The sequence below is a fragment of the Ovis aries genome, chromosome 3, assembly GCF_016772045.2.
Source record: "Ovis aries strain OAR_USU_Benz2616 breed Rambouillet chromosome 3, ARS-UI_Ramb_v3.0, whole genome shotgun sequence".
In the NCBI taxonomy this organism is placed as follows: Eukaryota; Metazoa; Chordata; class Mammalia; order Artiodactyla; family Bovidae; genus Ovis; species Ovis aries.
Window position 1 is genome coordinate 216350822 of NC_056056.1, and position 12970 is coordinate 216363791.

At 53.4% G+C, this 12970-nt stretch overlaps 1 protein-coding gene, 1 non-coding gene and 1 pseudogene across 3 annotated transcripts; all 3 read left to right on the forward strand.

Annotated features, from left to right (window-relative positions):
• The first annotated feature begins 3340 nt into the window (after positions 1-3340).
• Positions 3341-7173, forward strand: APOBEC3A (apolipoprotein B mRNA editing enzyme catalytic subunit 3A). 2 transcript variants are annotated; one of them, NM_001161379.1, is given in 5 exon segments: positions 3341-3438; positions 3761-3908; positions 4924-5209; positions 6200-6315; positions 6831-7172. In NM_001161379.1, coding segments are annotated over 4 exon segments (558 nt in total). In that variant the 5' UTR covers positions 3341-3438; positions 3761-3767; the 3' UTR covers positions 6846-7172.
• LOC114114205 (U6 spliceosomal RNA) lies at positions 5491-5593 on the forward strand. The gene has a single exon (XR_003589038.1). It is a non-coding gene; the product is annotated as a U6 spliceosomal RNA (small nuclear RNA).
• A 4356-nt stretch (positions 7174-11529) lies between the features above and the next one.
• Positions 11530-12069, forward strand: LOC105609481 (cytochrome c oxidase subunit 4 isoform 1, mitochondrial-like; annotated as a pseudogene).
• The last annotated feature ends 901 nt before the right edge of the window (positions 12070-12970 follow it).

Sequence of the window (12970 nt, forward strand, 5' to 3'; positions counted from 1 at the left end):
CTCTGCCCCCCAAACTCCTGGGACGACCCTCCTTCCCAGGGTCCCCTCCTCCTGCTCCCTCGGTGTCTGAGCAGCTGTGTCAGCTTTCTATGGGGATGCTTCAGAGTCAGAACTTGACTCTGGGTCTGACCCCCCCCATGCTCGGCGATCCTGGACGGGACTTCACCTCCGTTCCTTGAGATCCTTCCCTGAAACATATCGTGACAGTTAGATGACCATGTGAATGGACACATTAGGACATTGTCTAAGAGAGCTATTCCTCAACAAATGGCGTTATTGTTTTTTTTTTTTTTTTTAACAGGTGGAGAGTGCCCTCCCCCAATATATCACTCAAACCACAAATAATCCACCCGAACTCCTACATTCTGGCTCATACTGCATGTGTGGGGTGGGGGGCACCAGGGGAGGTGGGTGCACAGGGGACCTCAGCAGAGGGGTTGGGCTGAGACCCAGGACAGGGCCAATTCCTGGGGAAGGAGCTGGGGAAGGGACACGTGTCCAAGGCTGTGCCCAGAGAGAGGGGCCAGGGAAGAGGAACAGCCATCAGGAGGCCGAGTCCCCCGGCCCCTGCCCAGGGGAGAGCCCGGGAGCAGAAGGCTCAGAGAGCAGACGCAGACCACAGCGCTGGGCCCAGAGGCATCTGGTCTGGCTCAGCTGTGTCTGCCCCGGGACCTTCTGCATTGCTTCCTGCCTGGAAGTGAAGTCGCTTAGTCGTGTCCGACTCTTTGCAACCCCATGGACTGTAGCCTGCCAAGTTCCTCGGTCCATGGGATTTTCCAGGCAAGGATACTGGAGTGGGTTGCCATTTCCTTCTCCAGGGGATCTTCCTGACCCGGGGCTCGAACCCACGTCTCCTGTAATGCAGGCAGATGCTTTACCATCTGAGCCATAGGGGACGTGTAGCCAATTTGCTTGACTACAGCTGATGGACCCACCTTAGGGTGTGCTGTGGAACCCCAAGAATTGCGTATATGATAAAGACCAGGCCCGGCACACAACTGTGCCTGAGCAAACAGCCCAGCCACGACCCTGACCCGAAAGGGAAACCTAAACACACAGAGTGACTTGACAAAAGGGAAACACCATCCAGGTTTCCCCAACTCTGACCAAGATCAGAGAATGTCGTCACTGCCCGCGGGCAGCTGGCAGAAGGGAACTCCTCACCAGTCCCCTCCTTCGGTTTTGGTTCCTGGGCTCTGACCACAGCCGCCCCCTCTGTTCTTGGAAGTGACCCCCAAATCCAGAGGTGTAGGCCCTCTGGGCAAAGGGGGCAACCCTGGAGCACAGGTGGGCTGACACTGGGAGAAGGACCCCCACCCGGTGCTGTCAAAGGGAGAGTTCCAGACAGACCCTCCCCCGTCTCCCCAGGGCCCCCACCTCAGGGGCCCATCTCCCCAGACTCTGGTCTCAGGGTTTTGCCCATGACACAGGGCCCTGGAGGTGTTTGAGAACCCTGCTGAGACCTGGGCACAGGCATCCCGCCCTTCCTCCTGCTCTAGGGAGTGAAGGGCACTCACAGGAGGCCAGAGCTGGGAACTTGCCCAGGGCAGCCTGGCTGGCACTGCAGGATCACCCTCCCCAGTCCCAGGGCACTCGGGCTGAGCCACCCTGCCCCCTCCCCGGGGTCCTTTGGCCCACTCTGCCTGTCTGGCCCCAATCTGGGCTCCCCCAGGGCACCTGGCCCTGTTTCCAGTTTTCCTGGTGGTGGAACCGGACAAAACCTTCACCTGCTAGGGGGCTCACGCTCCTCTCACGCACCCACCCCTCTCCAGGGGGGCCGAGGTCCTGCTTTCCCTTCGGGACCTCCCCACACTTGGGTGGAGATCTCCAGCAGTGTGGGGGAATGTTCCCACATTTTCACTCTATGTGACAGAGGCAGACATCGAGGAGGGGCTGTCGTGCCCCAGAAAGGACAGGACGTCTTTTCTTCCCTCTTCTCTCCTCATGGAGGTGAGCTGCACACTTTCATCTCGTCGTCACACCAGTGGTGTCGGGTGCTCTTTTGGGCCCAGATGTTCATCACTAGGTTCTACTAAGGCCTTTACCAAGCCAGCATCTCCCTGACCTCAGGGAGATGGCAAGGGGGTCCACTGGTCCCGGGGCTCCTGCTGCCCCGAGGGCCTTGGGCTCCAGGGAGAGCATGTGGGTGGGTGCTGGGGGCGCAGGGGGAGAAGAGAGGGGTGAGGCCCACCCAGATCTGAGTTGAGAGCTCCTCAGCCTCCTATCCCTTCTCTCTGCGACTCGGGTGACTCAAGACTTAGAACATTGGCAAGAAGGTCAAACACTGCCACCTCTGATATCCCTCCAACCTTCACCAAACATGGATTCTCTTAGCTGCCTGTGCTGTGCGCTGGTGGGTCACTGGCACATGGACCCCTCTCCCCCTGCCCCCCAGATGTGGAAACAAGCTAGGCTGGCCTGTCTGCATTGGAGAAGGGCAGCCGGGCCTGAGCAGGGAACAGAAGGTCCAGGGGTGCCTGGCTAGGCTGGAGTATGGAGGGTGAGAAAGGAGGCGGTATTGGAGAACATTCTAGAAGAAGAGACCTCAGAGCTACTGGATAAGGAGCTACACTGGCCGGGAGACCTCCCCTGGGGATGCGGGAGCCGGCTGCCTTCCCAGCGATGGACCCCTGCCTTGGTCTGCCCACAAGATGCTCCCACCCAGCCTTGAGGGGCAATTGATGCTGGGCTGAGCTCAGAGAGATCCTAGCACTCTGGCTGCTGGAGCCACCCGGGAAGGGGCGGGGCAGCTTTGGGGGCTCAGTCCTCTGAGGGTCCTCCAGGGCACAGGGGCTTAGCAACAGGAGCCCCAGACTCCTCAGGTCACCCTCTGCCCCCAGCACTGGGTTTCAGGCACCAGAGACCCTCCCTGAGAAACTTATGGGGGTGAAGGTGGGCTAACCAGGAGCACTTAGTGGGTTGAGTGATGGGGGGAGATGCTGGGGATGCGAGAGCAGGGCTTGGTTTGAATCACAACATCTTCCGTCCCTGGAAGGCAAGAACTGGGGCATGGTGGTGGGGAGATTCTTGGGGACCCAGCCCGGTCTCTGCAACCCAGGTCCTCGTACAGATGCCATCTCCTACTCAGAAGTGTCCCCTCGCTGCCTGCCTGATTGGCCGCTGCTTCTCAGATGACCTCCCAGACACCCTCCCAGACCACACTGGTCCACGGTCAGTCCTGGTGGCATCCAGGTAGGGCGTTTATCAGAACAGGGAAATGGAAATCGAAGCTGTCCACGAGGGTGTGACACTTGGGTGGGGAAGTTCTTGGGTGGCATGAGTGGCCCAAGTTCAGGAAGGGGTGAGGCCCAACTCTGCTGACACAACAGCTTCCAGGCGCTCTGATGATATATAAGGCTCCTGCCGCTTGAACAACTTCAAGGAGGAGGCCACAGGCTGTGACTGAGCATAGCATCAGAGGACTCGGAGCCAGGGACGGTAAAGAAGTTGATTCATGGGGCTTGGCAGAGCGGGGCTGGATACAGGGGACCCAGGATGGCGGCAGAGTGGCACGGAGAGGCTGTGGCAGTGGGACTCCAGGTAGAGGACAGGGTCGTCATTGAGGCTCTAAGCACCCCACATTGCTCCTGCAGGGAGACCCTGACTTCCCCGGGAGCCCCCGGTAGGGGTCAGAGAGGGAGGTCCAGTGGCTCCAGCAGAGATGTGGGGTGCAGGAGGAAGGGGTGTGGCAGAGCGGGGAGCCCTGGGCGGTCCCAGAAGGAGCCCCGTGTCTTCTGGCCTCTCCCACCTCTGTCCTCAGACGCCTGATGGATGAAAACACCTTCACTGAGAACTTCAACAACCAAAGATGGCCTTCCAAGACCTTCCTGTGCTACATGGTGGAGAGGCTGGATGATGAAAACACTGCGACCCCTCTGGACGAGCACAAGGGCTTTGTGCGCAACAAGGTGACCGAGCCCGCCTACCCGCAGCAGGCGGGCCCTCCCCGTGGTGGGACGCTCAGGGTAGAAGGTTGTCAGGTGCACACAGGGTGTCCCACAAGCTCTCTCACAAGGTCCCTGTAGCTGCTGCCGCTGCTCTGCCTGGCCCTCCAGTCCAGTGTCACCCCGGAGTTCCATGGCTTGGTTACTCCTCTCCTGCTCTGCCTCTGGGGAGGGGTTGGGACGGAGGGTGGAGCATGTGCACAAGCGGCCGGGTTCTCCCCTGGACTCTGCCCAGGGCAGGCTCTTGCCAGAGAGCCCGATCCTCTCTCAATCGCCACAGGCTTGGGCGGCTGGGCAAGACATCAGCCCACTGCCTGAGAGATTCTGGCAAGGGTACTGATCCCCACCACCCCGCCGCTGCCAGCTGTATTTAGTCCAGGGATCACTGGGCTCAGCACAGGGTGACGCCAGAGTAGAAGCTTGTAAAAGTTTTGGCACACCCGTGGGTTAGTGGGGTAGGGTCGTGGAGGAGCTGGAGAGCAGAGTGTATCGCTCCAGGGAGGAAAAGCCTACTTCCATGGCAGGAGCCATGGAAGTGTTGGAGTGTTGGAGCTTCCCCGGCCTCCTCTCTCCTGGCATGGCTGGACTAGGTGAGGCCCCTGAAGGCCCTATCACGGGCACAAGATAAGAGGGACTCCAGCAAACTCAGAAATCGAGATGAGTCATACTTAAACTCAATGGTTTAAAAATCAAAATTAACTCAATCGTGTGATGCAGGAAACAGCAACATCTGCCTGAAGACTGATCGGTTTCAGAGCCGTGCAGAGCCATAGGGATACTGTCTCTCAAGGGGTTTGGCATTCCTCTGGATCATGTAAATCCTGCATTGAAATGGCATTTCACTGGGTACTGAGGCTGGCCCCCACTCTAACTTCGTGCTGGGGGCCAGCGCCTCACCCGCCTTCCTTCCACGGTCTTTCCCTCCGCGCTAGCCCATACACAGCAGAGGACAGAACGCTTGTCTTCCTCTTCTCCATAGGGTCGGGATGAACCAGGGGAACCCTGCCATGCAGAGCTCTACTTCCTGGAACAGATCCGTTCTTGGAATCTGGACCGGAATCAGCACTACAGGCTCACCTGTTTCATCTCCTGGACCCCCTGTTACAATTGTGCCCAGAAACTGACTACATTCCTGGAGGAGAACCACCACATAAGCCTGCACATCTTTGCCTCCCGCATCTATACCGTCGACGATTCTGGGTCCCATCAGAGTGGCCTGCGCGCACTGCAAGTGAGGGCCGGAATCACCATCATGACCTCTGAGGGTCAGCAGGGGTCTCCTGGGGGTGGGGCAGTGGCAGGGAGAGGCCTGTGGGAAGTTGCTAGAGTTGGGCAGGGTGGGAATCCGGGGTGCAGAGGCCTTTGTGTGCTGCCTGAGAAGGGAGACTAGACTCTGGAAAAAGCCTATGGAAAGAGAAAGTTCAGAGGGGCAGAGGTGGTTCAGGAGGGGAGGGTGAGGGGGGTGAATATGAATGGACTAGGGGGCTTCCAGAAAGAAGGAGAAAGGGCTGGCTCAGATTCCAGTAGCAAGAAAGAATCTGAGGGCTTGCTTCAGCTGCACATATTATTAACACTGGAACAATACAGAGAAGAGGAGGTGGCCCCCAGGCAAGGAGGACACACAGACTCGTGAAGTGTTCCACATTTTCCTCAGCTGAAAAAAAGGAACATGTTGACTCAGTTCTAGAACCTATTATACAGAGTGAAGCAAGTCAGAAAGAGAAAGACAAATATCACATATTAATGCATATATATGGAATCTAGAATGATGGTACTGATGAACCTGTTCGCACAGCAGCAAAGGAGACGCAGATGGAAAGGACAGAACTTTGGACACAGAGGAGAAAGGAGAGGATGGGATGATTTGAGAGAGCAGCGTTGAAACATGTACATTACCATATGGAAAACAGATAGCAGCTGGAAACTTGCTGTGTGACGCTAGGGACCCAAAGCCAGGACTCCGTGACAACCGAGGAGGGTGGGATTGGAGAGGGAGATGGGAGGAAAGGTCAAGAGGGAGGGGACGTGTGTATACCTATGGCTGATTCATGGTGATGTACGGCAGAAACCAGCACAATATTGTAAAGCAATTACCCTTCAATTAAAAATAAAATTTAAAAAAATTTTTTAAGAAGAAAGAATTTGAGGGGTAAGCTAAGTCCCTGAAAGGAAAGAGAGAGCAGGCAGCGAAATGATGATGGGGAAAGCCCATCCCCAGACTGGAGTTCACCTTTCTCTCCCTGGTCCCATTTCAGACTTTGAGCGCTGCTGGGTAACCTTTGTGGACCACAAGGAGAAACCCTTTCAGCCCTGGGAGGGGCTGGAGGTAAAGAGTAAGAAGCTCTGTGAGGAGCTGCAGGCCATTCTCAGGGTGAGGGTTTCTCCCAGCTGCTTCCCTGGACCTCCCCACTCCTCTCCTCTTCTCTCCCTGGGCCTTTATCTATGTCTGGGCCGCAGGAGGTCTTCGTTGCAGCATGCAGGGGCTTCTCTCTAGCTTCCGTGCACAGGCCTCTCTTGTTGCAGAGCAAGGGCTCCAGGGCGGGCTGCGCACGTCTCTGGTTGCAACATGGGCTTAACTGCCCTGAGGCCTGTGGGATCTTCATTCCCAGACCAGGGGTGGGACCTGTGTCCCCTGCCTTGGAAGGCAGTTTGTTAAGCCACCAGAGGAGTCCCTGCCGGGCTTTCCCCTCTTTTGAGAGCCTCCTCTGGGGGGATCTGTTCCCTCCTGGGACACTGGCTCCATCCCTGCTTTCCTTTCCCGAGGGGTCCCTTGACTTCCTCACATGCTTGTGTCCCTCCTTCCTTCCCCATCTTTGTGACACTCCCCAGACCTCCTCTCTGTTTTTATTTCATCTTCCAACTGTCTCATTCCCTGCTTCATCCTAGGCTCAGCAAAACTGAAGGACGGACGCCAGCCTCTCTAAGATGGCAGGAGGCCTCTATTCAACAGCAGCACAAAACACCTTCTTTCAAGAAATGTAAACATGCCATATGCTACTGTCTCCAGACTGATCCAAACGGACCAGCAAAAAGCAAACGGCTCAAAAGAAATAGATTTTTTTAAAATAAAAATCTGAGTAGATTTACTTTTCATTCAAACCTATGTTGTGTTTCAAATCTATGTCAGTAAGATTCTATTCAATACTATCAGAATAGCTTCTGATTTTTAGATATATGAATATTTTAATTGACTTTAAATGCAAAGCAATAAAATGAAATATTAAGACTATCTCAGTTTTTTCCCTTAGTAAATGTATCATGAACTATAAACAGTTTATTAAAAGTTGCAAAGATGCAAATACCTTTTTCTTTTGTAGTGGATCTGATTCGTGGTGGAGTGGAGGTATAATGGTCATACTAATTCCTGCTGGTATGAGTTAAAATCAGCTAACCCTTGTAGGAGGGAAACCTATGATTCAAAAATCTGCAGCCATCGACAACCTATCACACTGGTAGCGTTACTGGTTTTGAAATGACAGACCCTGCGATAAGAGAAGAGAAAGAACAAGTCTCAATATTGAAAGAGAACTTTCAAATCTGCAGCTAGATAACTCTAGAATCACTTCAATCCCCACACCACTGTTACTTCTACTGCCCTGGAGAGGAAGCCAGAGGGAGGGGCTGTTGTGCACAGATGATGCACTGGCCCCTGCACAGTACATGGACCCAAGCAGGACCGCGATCAGGCATTAGATTTCTCTCCTGCCGCTGACTCTGTGCGGACTGAATTGAGCTGAGTCAGCCTTGTACGAGGAGTCCAGACAGCAAAGTCTCCCCAGGTCTCTCCTCTCAGACTTCTGCTCATGTGTCGCGGGCCCCAAATGTGTCACAACCTCACACAAAGCAGCCCAAACTGCATCACAACCTCACACAAACATGTGACTCTAAGAAGCTGGGAGCAGAACCATTCGGTGTGAGACCTGAAGCGATAGAAAATGAGGGACAGATGATGATGATGGTTGAGAAGGGAGGAAGGGACTAAATCAGCGAAGGTTGGTGCATCTGAGGGAAGGAAGGACAGGTAGAAGAAGGTAGCCTGGGAGGGAGAGGGGAGGGGAGAGCTAAGGAGAGGAGAGGAGCAGGGCTGAGACCCAACAGTGGGAAGACAAGGGGCCTAAGGAAAGGGTGCTGGGATGAAGGAGGGTGGACAGGGTCAGAGCCGTCTGGAAAAGCTGAAAGCAGGGCTCATTTCATAAAATAAACCACGTGGGGTGGGTAGGTTGGTCCAGGCCTGGCTTGGCTGCTCAGTGATGCTGTCAAGACATGGCCCACTATTGCTATTCCCTCGGCTCAGCTCCGTACTTGTCTCCTCAGGGTCTCGAATGGCTGCCTAACTCCAGACCTCACACTTCATTCCAGAGGGGAAGAAAGAAGATAGGACAAACCCCAGAACCTCAGAGCCCATACGTTCTTTTAGAGGACACTAGCAGTGTCTTACAGTGAGAGGGGGCCGGTGGGGAAAACTCTGTTGGGGTTTCACTTGACCCAGTTTGGGCTGCAGAGGGAACAAGATTGGCTCTTGAGCTCCTCACCTGTAATGTGTGGAGAATAACAGTGACCGACTGAGGGCCGCGGGGCAGTTAAGCGTCAAGTACTTAGGACGATGTTGACATAGTTGTTCTTCAACAGATGATGACGTTACTATTTTAAAAAGGGGGAGAGATCGCCCATTTAATAAATTACTCAATCTACAATAAACCATCAGCCCTCCAGCTCACTCTGGCTCACACCACATGCAGCCAGGTGCCAGGGAAGACGAGGGTGACAAGCAGCATCTGGGGCCTTGGCAGCAGAGTCATCATGGCCCAGACCCAGGCCAGGCCTGTTCCCCTCCTCTCAGCGTTGCTGATGGGGCCTCATCTCCTACCTCCTGGGGGCTCCTTCTCTGACCCCTGGGGGCTCCTCCTGCACTGCTGACCCTGGCCTGGCCTCTTCCCATGGGCCCCAACCATGTTCTGCGCTGATGCCCTCATTTCTGTGTCCCCTGACCCTCCTGCTGCAGGCGTGTCAGGGAGTCTGCAAGCCCCGGAGACTATGGAGTCATGCCCATGGGAGGGAAGATGGGCCAGGAGGGGGCCCCTTTCACTTGTCTTCAACACCCACCTTTGGTTGCAAACTCACCATGTCTCCCAGCTTTGACCAAGCCCTTTTCACACCCAAGCTCATCCTGGCTTTACCAAATCTCAGGGAATCACTGCTTAAGCATGACTTGGCTATGAAGCAAAGTCCTCTTTCCCTCTTCCTAAGGTCTCACAGGTAGGTAGAGGCCACATTCACACCTGGGTCCCTGCCAATCCTCGGGCAACCCTGAGAGACCTTTCTAAGGACTGTGAGTTATATTCAGGATGCTCACAGGGAGGCTGAAGAAGGCTGCAAGCAAAGCCGGGGTTTCCAGAGCCAGAGTCTGGAGCTGACCTGGTCAGACCCGAGAACGCACACGGGACTTCAGAGCACAGGGAAGGGACTGAGACAGGACCTGATCCCTGGGGAGACCTGGGGAGGGAGCGAAGGAGGGGCAGGGCTGAGGCCTGGAGGAGGCCTGGAGTGAGGGGACAGGACCATTTGTCACCTAGGGAGCTGGAGGGGTGGTCTCTTCATCACCCTGGACCCCCGTGAAGATGCGAGGCTCTGTGTTGTGTCCAAGGGTCCAGACACAGCACTGTATCAGAGGACTGCCAGTGGCTGATCGCACACCAGTTTACTTTGAATTTCAGATGAACAATAAATAATTTGGAATTTACTTAGCCAAAAATGTATTCACATTTCACTGGGGTCCTATATTTCTGTTTGCTAAATCTGGCTGCTCTTTTCATTTTTGGCTGTGCTGGGTCCTTATTGCTGCGAGGGCTTTTTCTCTAGCTGCAGCAAATGTGGCGTGCGGACTTCTCATCATGGCGGCTTCTCTTATTGAGGAGCACAGGCTCTGGGGTGCTTGGGTTTTAGTAGTTGCAGCTCACGGCCTCAGTAGTTGTGGCTTCCAGGCTCTAGAGCACAGGTTCAGTCGTTGTGGTGCCTGGGTTTAGTGGCTCTGCGACATGAGGGATCTTCCTGGATTAGGGATTGGGCTTGAGTCTCCTTCATTGGCGGTCAGATTCTTTACCACTGAGCCCCCAGGGAAGCCCTGGCTGCTCTTTTCATGCAGGAGACATTTACAGGAACTCCCATTCTGTTTCACAGCCCTGCTTGGGCTGAGTGGGTCCTGTACCCTCGCTGGGGTCCTTTGGCTCCAATCTTCCCTCCCATGAGCTCCCTGGAGCACCCCACCCTTCCCCAACGATGGTTGCTGAGAGGCTCCAAGCAAGATGCCAGTTAACAAGGGCATGCCTCCTGCCTGGCTGTGGAATATCAAAAGGGGGCAATCCTTTGAACGTTACACTGAGAGACTTTCCTTTGAGATGCACAAGCGTCATTGCACAAGCAACATTGCAACACTAAGGAGAAGGATAACTGTTCATTCAGCAACAAATATTTGCATACCTTTTTTTTTTTATGTTACTACAGGAGTATAATTGCTTTATAAAGTTGTGTGAGTTTCTTCTGTGTAACAAAGTGAATCAGACGTATGTATGCACATATCCCTTCCTCTTGAGCCTCCCTCTCACCCACCCGCCCCCATCCCACCCAGCTAGGTTATCACAGCACACAGCACTAGGCTATCTGAGCCACACAGCGGTCTTCCACCAGCTATCTATCGCACACACAGATGTCATATATGTCAACGTCACTCTCCCAGTTCGCCCCTCCCCCTTCCCCACTGTGTGCACATGTCATTCTCTACGTCTGTGTCTCTATTTCTGTCCTGCAAAGAGGTTCACTTGTATCCTTTTCCTAGATTCCGTATATATTTGTTAATATAAGATATTTGTTTTTCTCTTTCTGACTTACTTCACTCTATACAACAGACTCTAGGTCTGCTCACACCACTGTAGATGGTATAATTTCATTCCTTTTTCTGGCTGAGTAATATTCCACTGTACACTGCAGGAAGTGGTGGGTGTTTAAACAGCAGAATATTTGCTCTGAAATGTAAAATGAAAATCTGGAGCTTCGGGGCAGGTGGTCTGGCAGGGAGAAACATGGGGGAGGTTGGGTCCTCCATTTATAAACATGGGAGCCAAAGGAGACATTCATGGTTGGCAGAATGAAAAAGGGAGTTAAAGCTGAAGGTGGGGATGAGTTGAGGGTCTGAGAACAGTGATATCACTTCCAAGGCACAGAAGAGTGATGGGAAGATGGAGCCGTGTATATTCTCCCAATCAGAACTGATGTCAAAAGATGATGGATCAAGGCCCAGAAGCACGAGCACATCGAGTAACCGTAAGGAAGTGGTGGTGGAATTTAGAGGTGGCTGAAAGCCGTGGGGTCTGGCAGGCCTGGAGTCGACAAGAATGACGACACAATTTTGCTCTGGGTTTGCTGTTTCCGTGTCATTTTGATTTTGTCATGGTGTGTGTCCTTACATGAATATCTTCTGATTTCACTCACAGCAGGGACAAAACCTGTAGAAAATGCTTTGTAATAAATTTAATAAGAAATGAATTGGAGAGGGCGGTCACGGGGGGCACGGTAGGCAGCGGCCGGTTGGTGGCGGCAGAATGTTGGCAACCAGAGTATTTAGCCTGATTGGCAGGCGTACAGTTTCCACCTCGGTGTGTGTTTGAGCCCATGGAAGTGTTGTAAAGAGTGAAGATTATACTCTCCCGAGTTATGTGGACCGGCGTGACTACCCCTTGCCTGACGTGGCCCACATCAAGAACTTGTCTGCCAGCCAGAAGGCCTTGAAGCAGAAGGAGAAGGCTTCCTGGAGCAGCCTCTCCATCAGTGAGAAAGTTGAACTGTACCACCTTAAGTTCAAGGAGAGCTTCGCTGAGATGAACAGGAGCACAAACCAGTGCAAGACAGTGGTGGGCGTGGCCACGTTCTTCCTGGCTTCACCGCGCTCCGCCTCCTCCTCCTCTGGGAGAAGCACCATGTGTACGGCCCCATCCTGCACACCTTTGAAGAGGAGTGGGTGGCCAAGCAGACCAAGAGGATGCTCGTCATGAAGGTGGCCCCTATCCAGGGCTTCTCAGCCGAGTGGGACTATGACAAGAACGAGTGGAAGACGTAAGGACCCGCGGTTCCTGAGTTTGCACCTCACCTGTCCGGTCACCTCCATGCAGCTCCGCATGTCCACTGGAAGTGCTGTGTTGCAGCACCAGTGCTAATAAACGTGCAGTTTATGGCAAAAAAAAAAAAAAAAAGAAAGAAAAGAAATGAATAAGACTAAAGTAATATGCAAATTTAATAGAAGTCCACAGAAAAACACAATATTGCTTTTGCCTCTTTTTGGACTTGAAAATCTACTACTTAGGTAAAAATAGTAAAAGAAAGAAGTTAGATTTAGAAAGCGTGTGATGGAGGGTGATACAGCCAAAAATCTCATGGGCCCGAAAGCCCAGCAGGGGTCCAACCATGAGACCGCTGGGAAGGGAGCTTGAACTTGGACATCACCCTGTGACAGGGAGATGTCCCTCCCCATGCTCTGGGTGAAACAGGCGATCAGAAAGCCCCAAGGAACCATGGCTGAAATAATCTAGCTCCTGGCCTTTCTCCTGGTCTGCAAGAGGCTCGGGTTAAGAATTTGCACGTCTTGGGGCTCTCCTGGTGGCTCAGTGGTAGAGAAGCCACCTGCCAATGCAGGGGACATACGTTCGACCCCTGATCTGGGAAGATCCCTTGTGCTGCAGGACAACCAAGCCTGTGCGCCACGACTACTGAAGCCTGAACGCCCTAGAGCCCTTGCTCCACAGCAAGAGAAGCCACCATAATGAGAAGCCGGTGCACCACAGCTAGAGAGCAGCCCCTGCTCACTGCAGCTGGAGAAGTGAACCGCAACCTCATGCACAGTAATGAAGACCAGTGCAGCCAGGAAGAAAGAAATAGATAAATAGATAGAAATAGATAAATCTTTGCAAAAAAAGACACTGTTATTAAAAAAAAAAGAATCAGTCTGTCTGTAAAGTTCATCTTGGGTTGTTGATGCA

What these genes read in the sequence shown, in the direction of transcription:
- APOBEC3A (XM_027965730.3), top strand. Translation starts at nt 3,455, where the DNA reads ATGGGGCTTGGCAGAGCGGGGCTGGATACAGGGGACCCAGGATGGCGG. An exon ending in CTGTGGCAGTGGGACTCCAG is followed by an intron (nt 3,541 to 3,760) that starts GTAGAGGACAGG and finishes CTCTGTCCTCAG; the next exon opens with ACGCCTGATGGATGAAAACA. An exon ending in AGGGCTTTGTGCGCAACAAG is followed by an intron (nt 3,909 to 4,923) that starts GTGACCGAGCCC and finishes TCTTCTCCATAG; the next exon opens with GGTCGGGATGAACCAGGGGA.